This window comes from Dipteris shenzhenensis, chromosome 15 (assembly GCF_047967505.1).
Source record: "Dipteris shenzhenensis isolate YYH24624 ecotype China chromosome 15, Dip_SZ_1.0, whole genome shotgun sequence".
Classification (NCBI taxonomy): Eukaryota; Viridiplantae; Streptophyta; class Polypodiopsida; order Gleicheniales; family Dipteridaceae; genus Dipteris; species Dipteris shenzhenensis.
In genome coordinates, this window is record NC_141610.1 from 7824049 (window position 1) to 7836464 (window position 12416).

At 37.4% G+C, this 12416-nt stretch overlaps 1 protein-coding gene across 1 annotated transcript in view; it reads left to right on the forward strand.

Moving 5' to 3' along the window:
* Positions 1 to 2189, forward strand: part of SRS2 (P-loop containing nucleoside triphosphate hydrolases superfamily protein) — a 111790-nt gene extending 109601 nt beyond the window's left edge. The window contains exons 24-29 of the mRNA XM_087385702.1: positions 881 to 974; positions 1077 to 1127; positions 1295 to 1357; positions 1502 to 1561; positions 1901 to 1963; positions 2100 to 2189. Coding sequence (XP_087241828.1) covers positions 881 to 974; positions 1077 to 1127; positions 1295 to 1357; positions 1502 to 1561; positions 1901 to 1963; positions 2100 to 2189 — 421 coding nt within the window. The remainder of the gene's footprint in view (positions 1 to 880; positions 975 to 1076; positions 1128 to 1294; positions 1358 to 1501; positions 1562 to 1900; positions 1964 to 2099) is intronic.
* Positions 2190 to 12416: the final 10227 nt, after the last annotated feature.

The window sequence follows — 12416 nt, forward strand, 5'->3', positions numbered from 1 at the left end:
TCCTTGGTAAATATGCTTTGTAATGGCTTTCCTTCTCTTGTTTCTCCTCTGTGACCCCATTTTGTGGTTTTGTGTAAGACATTGACATTTAATGCATAATCCCATGCTCCTTCAAATATGCCATGAAATTATCAGACATATACTACCCTCTATCACCTTCTAGTGTTTTGATCTTAGAACTTGACCTTAAGGAAAGCTTTGAAGTTGGGAAACTAGCGAAATGCCTCAGATTTTCCTTTCAGGAGAAAAACCTACATGAATTGAGAGAAGTCATCCATGAAAGTGATAAAGTATTCTACACCTCTTTGTGTGGTAGGATTCAGGGTACACAAGCATCACCATGAATACGATATAACCTTTTTGTTGCTCTCACTAAGCAATCTGTTGGAAAAGCCATCATATGCGATTTGTCAAGAAATGCCCTTCACAAGATTCTAAATTGGGCTTCTATAATCTTTGCACTCCCTCAACCATACTATGATTGAACAAGTAAGCAAACTATTGTAATTGACATGACCAAAACAAGGATGCTAAAAGAACTTTAGAGAGTTTTCATACTCACATCCATCAAGCTATACATCAAACTGAGACAGAGAGAGGGAGAGGAGAGAGAGAGGGGGGGAGAGGGAGGGAGGGAGGGAAGGGTTTATTAATATCTACAAAAGACCATAAAGGTAGACTAGGAGGTGAAATGCATCATGGTCAGGACCGGGTTACTAGAGATGTCTAACACACCTTTATGTGGAGAGAGAGAGAGAGAGAGAGAGAGAGAGAGATTCGACTTTCTCGAAGTTTCCTTATATTGAAGTTTGTAATTGCATGTTCCCTCTTTGAGGACTTCTTCTTGTAATATAGAAATACATGGATTTCACTTTTTCAGGTTTAATGTAGAAGCAAGATCTACCATTGCCTCACTATTTCACCATTGGGCAAAAAAACCTGCATTTCAGGACCCAAAGCGGTTGATTGACAAAGTACGTCTGGAGTATATGAGTTTGCGATAGGTGTGATTTCTTATCATTTGAGGGTTTAAACATATTGTTTAACAGTTTTTTTATAAAACACCTTTTATGCAGGTGTGCTTTGTGTTAGATGAAAGACTTCGGAGCAAGGGAACACGAAATAAGGTGCATGCATTTCCCACCTCACCTGGCCTGCAGTGCGTGCGTGCATGCACACACACACGGGCACGGGCACTCATTCATGCTCCCATATGCCGTGGATTTGTATGTGCTCGTGTGTCCCTGCATCTCTGTGTGAGAGAAGGAGATCTAATATTTATTTAATATCACAGGATACATTGCGGGCATTGAAGTGTTCCTTGACCGAGAAAGAGGCTCTCTCATATGCTGACCATGTAATGCCTGGATGGAACTCTTTTTCTCTTTTCCCTCCCCTCCCCCTGCCTCCTTTCGCTCCCCTTAGAGCTACTCAAGAAGCCAAAAGAATAGACATTTGCCTGTTTTAGTGTAAAATTGATTCATGGGGTTCTCTTGTGAAGGTGGTGCAATGGATACAGATACCTCAAGAGGAACGTACGCTGCTGCAATCAGAGAGACAGGCATGGACCTCTTATCCTGCCTCCATTAAAATTTGACTTCTTCAACTTTATAGTTTCTAGCAGTTTAAGAATAGGGGAGAGGGGGGGTGGGGATGTTGAGGTTAGGTCTCCACTTTTAGCTTTTGAATAAAAGAGGTGATCCTTGTTGTGAGCTAGTATCCATGAGAGGAGACCAACAAAGATGGGGCAGATGTATCGAACGATTTTGACACTAGTATTCTTGCTGAGAGAAAACACACTGTTACATGGGGTACTCTTACCTTCATAAACTGTGCTATGCTTGAATTGTGATTAAATTCAACAGAGAAAAGCAATGCTGGCTGACATTTCATTTTGCAGGAGTTTTTTCAAAAGAAAAATGCAGAGCGCTCTATGGGTACATCTGCAGCCACTTCCAAACAGGTGCGTTTTCAATTTAGTCCAACTTGAGAAGTTACCAAAAATGGGAAGAAATTATAGTTCAATTCAGGTAAGGAGTTAAAAGATGAAAAAGTGTTTCCAATTTGAAGACAATTGACTGTGACATGTTTTAATGTAGATGGCTTACCTTCGTAGTCTGGGCTGTACTACTGATCCTACCTCTCGACTTCATGCTTCTCGCTTGATCGAACAATACAAGGGATTATAGCAGCCATATAACAGATGCTGGTCCAAATTGGGAATTTAAACCCTTTAAGAAGCGTACATGCAATTTCAAAGTTCCCGTTTGCTGGGTGGGACAAGCCTCACTGAAGGAGATTCGAAATTTTATTTGTAATAGTCAATTCTTCTTTGGAAGGTAGCAGTCTTTTACTGCTTTGTTTTAGATGTGATTGTGAAAACATACTTGGGTTTTCTCAAGGACCAGAAAATAGATAGTCCTTGTATTAGGACGGCATGTAAATTGTGTAGCTCTAACTTGTCTTTGTCTGTTGCTGGGTGCTTTTTTGACACCGCAGTTAAAGTTGAGGAACCTTCTTAAGAAGGGCTGAAACAGTGGACATCTATGTGAGTAATGTGATAGGTGGCTTAAAGACTGTCCAAACAGGGACGAAGTACCTGTGAGTTTCGATGCCTTGCACCCGTGGCCGCCAGCCCCAGTACCAGGTCGCCCTCATCCTGATCCACTCCATGCCTCCTCTTGATCTGGATGCCCCGGATCCTCCTTCGCTTTGACTATCTGCCCCAGTGACTGTGCCTCCTTCAGCACCCCCGAACAGAACGAATTAAAACTGAAGGGATAGCTTATTTATCGTGAGCCTCTGCAAGTCTTTAATATGGGTTATTAGGGTATTATGGAGACTAAACGACAAAAAATACAGGGCATTATGTGATGAACTCTTTTGTGAAGGAATAGGTCCAATCTTCTGTATTCACGCTATAATTTTTAGGGGGATATTTATGCTCCAAGTGGAGCAAGTTGATAAAGTAAGAAACTTTGTCATCCATGTATTGTTTGACTTATTACTAGTCTCTGTTATAAAAGAAAGTAGGCCCTTAGTCATTATATCAAGAAAAGATAAGCCCTGCCATTGCTGGGAGGGATTGACTTGTCAAGGCTTGTATCGCATGTTGCATGCAAACATGCGGCTGCCACTCACAAAGATATGCATTGATTTTCATGTGTTATATCTTTCCATTCTTAACAAGAAGGTGACAAAAGAGAGTTTGCATGTGTAGATCCATCGACTCTTTGAAATAAAGTCCCATTATATGTTTTGAATGTGGGCTTTTTGAAAGAAGAGGGCAGCGTTTGTTTTAAAGTAGGCTTGCCATTGAGCAACGTCTCTTGAGCAGAAATATTGATCTTCCTCTATCCGATGGTACATTGTTGCAGAAGTGTGAATTCTGAATTCGGAAAGCTTGGGAACTCTCGTGTTCTCGGATTGACGCAAAGGTTGATTTGTTCTTTATGGTTGAAATGGTCTGACTATTGCCTCATGTATAATGTGTCCGATTAAGGAGGTTGTTTGATGGTGCTTTCAGTCATAAAATGCTCGTTTGGGGGGGGACTAAAATGAAATACTATACTCTTCACAAGGAGTTATAGTTTTCTCCTTTAGTTCTAGCCTTAGTACATGGCTGAGTTGCCCTTTAGCTGTGGTGCATTCACAGAAACTTTGTATAGATGGATGCTCAAGTGTGTGTGGATGTGTGGATATGTATGTGTGAGAGCACTTGTTTATACTATGGTCTACAATGAGCTTTGGGTGTTGATGGCATCGGTGACCTCGTCCTTGCTGTGTGATGAAGTTTATGGTTTTCAACCTTTTGAGTGACTATCATGAGATTGAAGTTGAACTATTTGTTGTGTTTTTAGAGGTTGAATTTTTGCATGTTCCTCTCTCTCATACATACATACATGCACACACTTTTTTTGTTGTTGGTGAAATCCATTTGTCATTATAATTTACAAGAAACAGTCCCAAAGAAAGGGACAACCAATTACAAGCATTAGAAGGTATCATTATATAAAAAAAAGCCAAGATAATCTAAATCACGCACATGAGGACAATCATAAAATGATCACGAAAGACTCGATGGTTCCGATTTTTCAATTAGTCTACAGTGCCTAATAAGGAACGCAATAGAAAAGATGATATGTCTGTCCTTGGGGATGATCAATATGGTTTTGTACCTCGTAGGCAACAAATCATGGATAATATTGCAAATGCTTACACTCCCATTGAATGTACTGAACACACCTATCAGGGTGGCTATTAAAATAGCATTTGACACTATTAGATGGGATTTTATTGCACATGTTATGTGGTTGTTAGGTTTTGGTCCCAAGATGCAAAATGTGATTTGTTGGCTTTATGGAGATGGCAAAGCTTGTTTTCTTTTATTTGATGCCCTCTCTTCTTCTTGGTCATTGGGCTGCTTTGTTTGTCAAGGCTGATTACTTTCATAGCAGTGTTTGGATGGTATTAGTTTTCTTGGAGGTTGACAATTTGTCAGCCAAGCTTATGTTCCTTTTTCTTTCCACGGAACTTGGAAGTAGATTTTAGGCATCCTACACTTGATATGCTTGATAGATGGGCTGAAAGTGAATTTACTAAATCAAAACTTTTACCTTTGTGTGAGCATGAGTGATTGGCATCGTCTTTTTGGGCTTGGCCTCTTGCTTCCTTTTGATTGGGTGGCGCATCATTTGGGTCATCCTATTGAATGTCTTTGTCGCAAGACCAAGATTGTGTACTACAAAACCTTTTCAATAAGGTAGATTATTAGAAATTGTCTACTTGTTGATGCATGTTCTATTAGTTGCTTATTTCGTGGTCATCTCTAGACATTCAAGAAATTTTCACTAAGGCTATAGAATGTCTTTGTCGCACCAAGCATGATCGCCTCTCTTTAGTTGAAAAAGGTGTTTCTTGCACCGTTTACGTATTTGTTTACAGTGTAGGATGTGGTGGATGATCGGGGCTGCACTCTTTCTTTTCCTCATGCCAGGACACAATGTTGTTTATATCAAAGGTCTATTTGGTGCGTTCTCATTACTATGTTATAGTCTCCTTGTGTATTTATGACTCTTCCTTTTGAAGAGCGGTCAAAAGCTTGCAATTCTACTCTTGGACTTTCAAAAAGCCTATGCACCCTCCATCACTTTGGTTTTTCAGATGCATGGATTAGAGGAGTCTCATCCTTGTACAAAACAGCCCACAGCCATGTGCGCATAGGAGGGGTTAGGGGAGATATGTATCATATTTCCAAATCAGTCTATCGAGGATGTCCTCATGCCTCTTTTCTTTTCTTCTTTGTGGTTGAGGCTATGAGCATTTTTCTTAGGTCTCGAGCTGACATTCTTGGGCTTTAACGGGAAGAGGACCTCATGGATTACGAGTTAGCGGATGACACTGCTATCTTTATGGAGGCCTCTCCTCAAAGTCTCACTTCCTTTGGGACAACTTTGGATTTGTTTTGTATTGTAGTAGGTGCTCAAATCAATTAGAACAAGTCCAATGGCTTTTGGATTTGTGACGATGACACTCTAGATTGGAGGGTTTATTTGGCTTTTACACATTAGAAAAAAAGGGAGCTCATTTTGGGGCCTTTTAGAAGAGAGAGAAAATAGGCTCTCAACCAATCAGGAGTGGGCCAACGTAACGTTGAAAATTCAACAAAAGAAGATGAAAATAAGAAAAAGAAATAGTACTATATGTTCGTAGAAGCATGTCACATTAATGAGGTGATCTAATTTGAATCTTTAAAAATTTTATTTTTTGTGCAAAATTTGGTGATTTTGACACCGCAGACGCGTCCGGAACGGCCCAAAACCCCAAGAACGGCACTGGAAACACTGGAATCGGACATCCGGAGGCTCGGAAACGGCCAAAAAGTGAGATTTGCAAAAAAACGCGATTTGGTACCTTTCTGTCCTCCGGATGTCCGATTCTAGCGTTTCCAGTGCCGTTCTTGGGGTTTTGGGCTGTTCCGGACGCGTTTGCGGTGTCAGAATCACCAAATTTTGCACAGAAAAGTGTTGCTCTTATATGAACATTGAATGTAAAGCATGTGAAAGAATATATTTATTCCTTTTCACACTGACATTTCTCATGCAAGTATCCATATTTTCTTTCTTTTGTAGAGAGAGAAAAGAGAAAATAGTGAATTTCTTACAGGGCCCCAAAATGAGCTCCCTTTTTTCCTAATGATGGATTCAGAGGGTATGTTAGTCAAATACCCAGGATGCTAGGTCGGTTTGGGTATCTCTTCTTTGCAACAATTTGCTCCCGTGTTAGAGAGAAGTAGGAGGAAACTCCTTTTCTAGAGTTCAGCTAGATTGAACCTTGCATTCACAGTGGTGGTTGTAACTAGGTTTTGTTGGCTTGATAATCTGAATCTCAGCCAAGAGGGTTATATTCGTTAGGGAATGGAGGGATTCTCCTTTTTTCTTAGAGACTACATCAGGGTTGAGATGGCACTTTCAGCCTCAACCTTGGTTTCTTTTTAGCTCATTTTGAGTTTTCTGTTTCCTATTTTAGGGGCGTTTCCTCATGTACATCATGATGTATTTTCGTTGTGAGCTTGCTCACGAGGGTATTTTTCATACTTGATAGAAGTCATTTTCAAGGTAAAAAGAAAAAAAAGATCGAAAGTTTGATCAAGTACTTCCAAGGTACATCTCTTTTTCAATTGCAGATCTCCTTGCTAAGAAAGTTTATCATCTCTTGCTTCCATAGCCGTGGATCCAATAGCATGGGAACCTTTTTTAGCATCTTGATAAGTCACTTACTTGGTAGAAGGCTTATCTTCTAGACATATGGCGCAGTAAACTTCCTCTTGAATAGCGGGTTTTCTTGTGGCACTATTTGGTAGGAGCATTACTGATGGGATCTTTATTAGTTGCCCAGTATATGGTTTTCTCAGTCTATCGTACTTGTTTGCATCCAAGGGACTCGGGAGATCTGTGCTAGATATATTCAAGACTTGTGTTACATCATGATTTTCTTTTTGAGCGGAGAATGTATCTTCATGCTTGTTTTCTTGGGATTACATTTAGTTGTGGTTGTTTACTACTTTTTTCTAATGTCGCTTTTGGGCTCTATGGTGATTGTATCATGCTAGAAACATTTGATGTACGAACACTCAGTGGTGGATGTTTTTTTATTTCTGTCATTCATCCTTGGATCAATTTCCCCAAGATGCACATTTTCTCGGAGATCACTCGATTAGAGGTCTTTTATCAGTGCTTCTAGTTTATGAGTAGTAGTTGTTAGGCTTTGCGATCATTGTGAAACTACATTCTTCTAAATGAAGTTGTTTCTTATCCAAAGATATGTGAATGTGCACACACGCTAGAAGAAATGAACAATTATTATTAAGGACCTCACTTGATGTGAATTTAATCTCTTTGGATGTAGGGAGGGCTTTGTTGCTATACATACTCCATCTTTCATTCCATCCTTGTATTGTGTAGTCACTACTTCTTACTTAAATTGACTCCTCTTAGACTTGCACATCTACCAAATTGTCCACAGTTATGAGTCTTAAACATTGCAATGGTTTATTGCTGATAAGTCAATTATGGATGAAACTTGAGACTCTCAAAGATTCACCCCAAAGAACACCTCCTCATGCCACACAGGCACATGGAGATTGGATTCCTACGAACAATGGTAGAATTAGAGAGAAGGCCAACAATGAGAACATTATTACAAATGGCATGTACAAAGCTTTATCATCCCAAGCAACAAGCACAAAATAGAGGAAGAGATTTCTTTTTATGAAAAGCTACTTGAAACTAATTACACCTTATATTTTTCAAGCACTAATAGAAAGCTCCTTTTTTTGCAAGAAAAACTACTTGAAACCAATTACACCTTATCTTTTTCAAGCATTAATAGAAAGCTCCTTTTTTTGCAAGAAAAATTAAGCTAGCTAAAATCCTCTCCACCATTTGTGTAGCTTTTTTAACCTATCAATGAATTAGTCCCACCTTTGCTTCATTGTAATATCAAATCCCATTGGTATGGCATCCCAAATTGTTAAGGACAATCTTCTCTTCCCCCCCAAAAGTGGCATAGCCTTATTTTGAGTGATTATTATGGACCCAAATGCCTTGCAAAAAGTGCCCCTTGGATGTCCTGCACATTGTTTTTATAATTACACCTTAGCTTTCATGTGATGAAGGTCAAGTTTTCTTGACTTTCCTCTAATATTTTGCTATACAAAGTTATTGAGCTTGATTGAAAGTTGTCAATTTTGACTAAGTCCACCTTAAAGAGATCATTGTGTGATCATTCACACTATTTCAAATAAATAATTTGTGGAATCAAGGCACATATGGAGGGAGATGAGAGCAAAGAAGAAAGCAAGTGAAAAACCAAGATTTGTGGTTATTATTGTGCTCTTCATAACTCACAAATTTGACCTTTTGTATCCAGTTTATAGTTGATTCATGCTTGTCATCTCATAAGACAATTGTCTTGTCTTCTACGTAATAATCATCACTGTTTTTAATCATAATTTTAGTAGTACCAATCACCTTTTGCATGATATGATCGCGTTTTAAAAGTCTTGTAGCTACCAAGTAAATCTTTCATAAAAATCCTTTCGGTTCTAGGATGTAGTGAGAAGTTCCTTGTCTTGAAGAGAAGTGCACATGTGTACAGTCATCCTTCTCCTTTCTTCTCTTCTTTTCTTCTATTATCACGAAATTTGAAACTTTACTACTTGAATACAATCCTTCCAAAGTTCACTTAGCCCACAATCAATAACAAAATTAGAGAAGTATTATTAATTAAGAGCTTGCAACATTTCATTCAAACTCAATACAATAAATGCAAGATATACAAGGAAGCTTATTATATTCAATTCATTATACAAAAACATTTTTTATTCTCGTTGCATGTACATGCTTCTTTTTAAAAACCACAAAATATCTTGCAGTGGGACAAAAAAGTATATTGGTCTCAAGAAAATAACAAAAGGTGTGTCTTGTGTAGTTGTCATGGGGAGACTCAAAACTCCTATTTTGGAAAGGCCCATTTATCAAGACTATCTAGACTTCCATGCTTGCATGACTTAGAGAACATTGTGAAAGTAAAGTAAGGGCACTACATACTTGGAGATACGTATGGTCTATCCTCAAGCATGAAATTCTCCTTGGATATGGAAAATTATGATGTCCTTAGTTGTTTAAATGTTATACAATTGTGGTAGTGCTTTGTGGGTTTCCAAAATTAGAGTCTAAGCATATATTCAACCTAGCACTCAACTATGCAACTCAAATATCTCCAAGCCCAAATCCCTTGTAATAGCATAGTTAGGGATGATTATGCCTTACTACAAGGTACTTTGTGGGTTGCAAATTATATTGCTTGTTTGATCTTTGTGGTCATCCCTTTAAATTACTACCTCTTCTTATAACACCATTCACACAATAGTAACTCATTTTATGATGCATTACTAGGCTTTCAAAACTAGAGTCTTGGCATATGTCCACCTAGTACTCATGCAAATCAAACATCTTTAAGCCCACCAAATCTCCTATGATGGCATGGTTAGGGATGCTTATACCTGACTACTATGAGCTATCTAGTAATTTTTCTAGCTTTGTAAACATAACACAACAAAATATACAAGTAGAGGAGCCTAACCATAAAAATTGAACTTACAACTTTATAAAAGGAATTACAACAAAACGGATGCGTCAATTTTACGAGCAAAAACCTATGAGCAGGTTTATCTGAGCGTGTTTTTCAAGAGATTTTTAAAAATGTTTTTCTTTAGGAAACATGGTTTTTACACTTTTATTTTCACTAGAACTAGATCCCTTTATCATAAAAATATACAGACTAGTCACTCATTCATTTTTACACAACATAATTTTCTTATTTAGAGACATCCCTTTGTACCCCTGTTATTACCTTAAAAAAGTGTTGATTCCTTTAAGAAACATTCCTCATAATCACTCTCAATGTAATAATACTATGCATATATAATTACTTATTAACACATTTATATCATATGGCAATATCTTTTTAGTGTTTTTATAGCATATTTATGGACATGTTTCTAAAGAAGTTTAAATTACTATAAATAAGTATTAACTTAGGCTTATATATCACTCTCATAAAATACATGTAATATTTAATACTATATATGAAAGATTTTCCAAAATATAACTCCATAGATGTGCTCAAATGGGGTGTTTCGATCAATTTGAGTGGTTGAATGACTATATTTGGACATTGGATATGAAAGTTATGTCACTTTTAAAAGTGCTATCCAAGGTAGTTTCGCCAGCGAAACTACCTTGGGAGACTTGCTTCAAAGGGGTTTCGCTGGCGAAACTACCTGGATGGCTTGCTTCAATGAGTTTTCTTTGAAGAAACTCTTTCATGAAGATAGGTTGAGAGAGGGTTTTCAATGTCACCTCCTATTAAGTAAAAGTTGTAAGAAGGATCATAAGGGAATTTTCATAGAGAAGTCTACTCTACATGTGGGTTTCTTCAAAAGCCATCCCATTATGCTCTCACCATTCCTACAGATTCACCTAAAGATTTTTGTATAAAATAGGCATTGCTATAATACTTTGCATATTTCTAAGTGAAACTATGTTTTCTTCTGATCGATTTTTGCCATATTTATGCATAGTTGGAAGCTTTTTTTTTCCTTCGCTCGGACGCTCGGAAGATTTCGCTCAGAAAATGCTCGTCCCCCAACAAAACCATAGAGTTACTTATTCAAGAGGATTTCATCAGCTGCATCTATCAATAAACCTAGTAAATTCAAGGCAAGTAGTGTCACCACATAGTACTAAGGCATGACTAATACATGGGAATGACTACCTTGATAGTGCAATTATCTATGGGCCTTGGTTAGTATGACTTGCCATTGAACTAATCAACTAGATATCTACAATGATAAGACTATGTAATTGTAAGAATAGCCAACTAAAAGATCAAGAACATAGCCTTCATGTAGACATTTTGAATTGACTCTCTGCTCTTTGAGCACTTTTAGGATACTCCCATCCTTTCTTTTCTATATTAATAAAGTGCCTTTTGTTTATTTGATTTCTTTATTTTTATAAGAAAGGAAAATAGCCTTCATGTAAACATTTTGACTACTAGTACTAGCAGGTCCCAAGTTCTAGGAAACCCAGTAGTACCATATAACATCCCAAAAAATCAACTTAGCTACAAAAAAGGAAGGACAACATGGCCTAAGCAATTTTTGAGTGGAAAAGCCACTTTACACGTTCTTACTATTTGAATTTTAATAGTGGCACAATTATAACCATTTGAAGGCTCTAAAAGGGTTATTCTTAGTAAAAAGTTCAAATCTTTACTATAGTAATACTACCAAGCCTAAATAGAGTTATACAAATTCTAATTCAAAAGCATTAACAACCTCTTCTAGTTTTAGTCAAGTATCAAACTCAACTTAGCCTATTTGTATGCATAAAGCTTCCAATCTTGGCCTTTATTTCTCTTCATTCTACTGAACTACTAATGCCATAAATAATAGCTTGCACAACACAACACAACATGAGGCACCATTGCAAACATGTTTTAACTTAGACATTTACATGGGTGACGCATATTCAAAACTTAGGCTCTTTTAACTAAACCAAGTAAAAGAGTCTAGACATATTGGCATGTGAAATTTATCCACCCACTCTTGCAATAGGAAAGTCTTATTTCACAGCTCTATTGAACTCAAATCATTGTATTGTCTTCTATGAACTTTATTATGTGCTTTCTCTTTTGCGTCCAAAAGCACCCACTTTATCATTATACTAGGAGGCAATGCCCATATGCATTGTGCATTCTTGTTCTTGATTATCTCAATTGTCACTATTAGCAGAGAAGATAACCCCATGTACGGGGACACCAATACAAATAGGTAACATTGGTGTCATGAAGAGACAAAAGGATGCAACAATCAAAAGTGTATTCCAATCACACAAAAACATATGTTTACATGTATAAGCTTAATGCAATCAAGTCAAAGTCTTAGAAAGAAAAAGGTATAAACTTTCTAGTGGTGGATAACAAGTGGCAAGGAGCCAAGGTGGGGAGAATAAAAACTTCATCATCATAATTTGATGCTTTAAATCATATACATTAGTCTATCAGGGAATAGAGCATAATAAAGGAAACATTTGTAGACTTAGAAGATAAGGAAGCAATCGTTGTCAAAAACCAAACTTGTAATATCAACCACAAGGCTCATAAATCACTTTTATGCCACCATCATTATGTAATAGGAAAAACTAATCACGTGACATGTATAAAAGTAACCCAAGCACCTAGCAAAAACATTGTAATCAATGCTACGTGCATTAAACTATCATGCACAAGGGAGACGTACGTACAAACAAAATGGAGCATGTATAAAGAATATACAATAACCATATTAA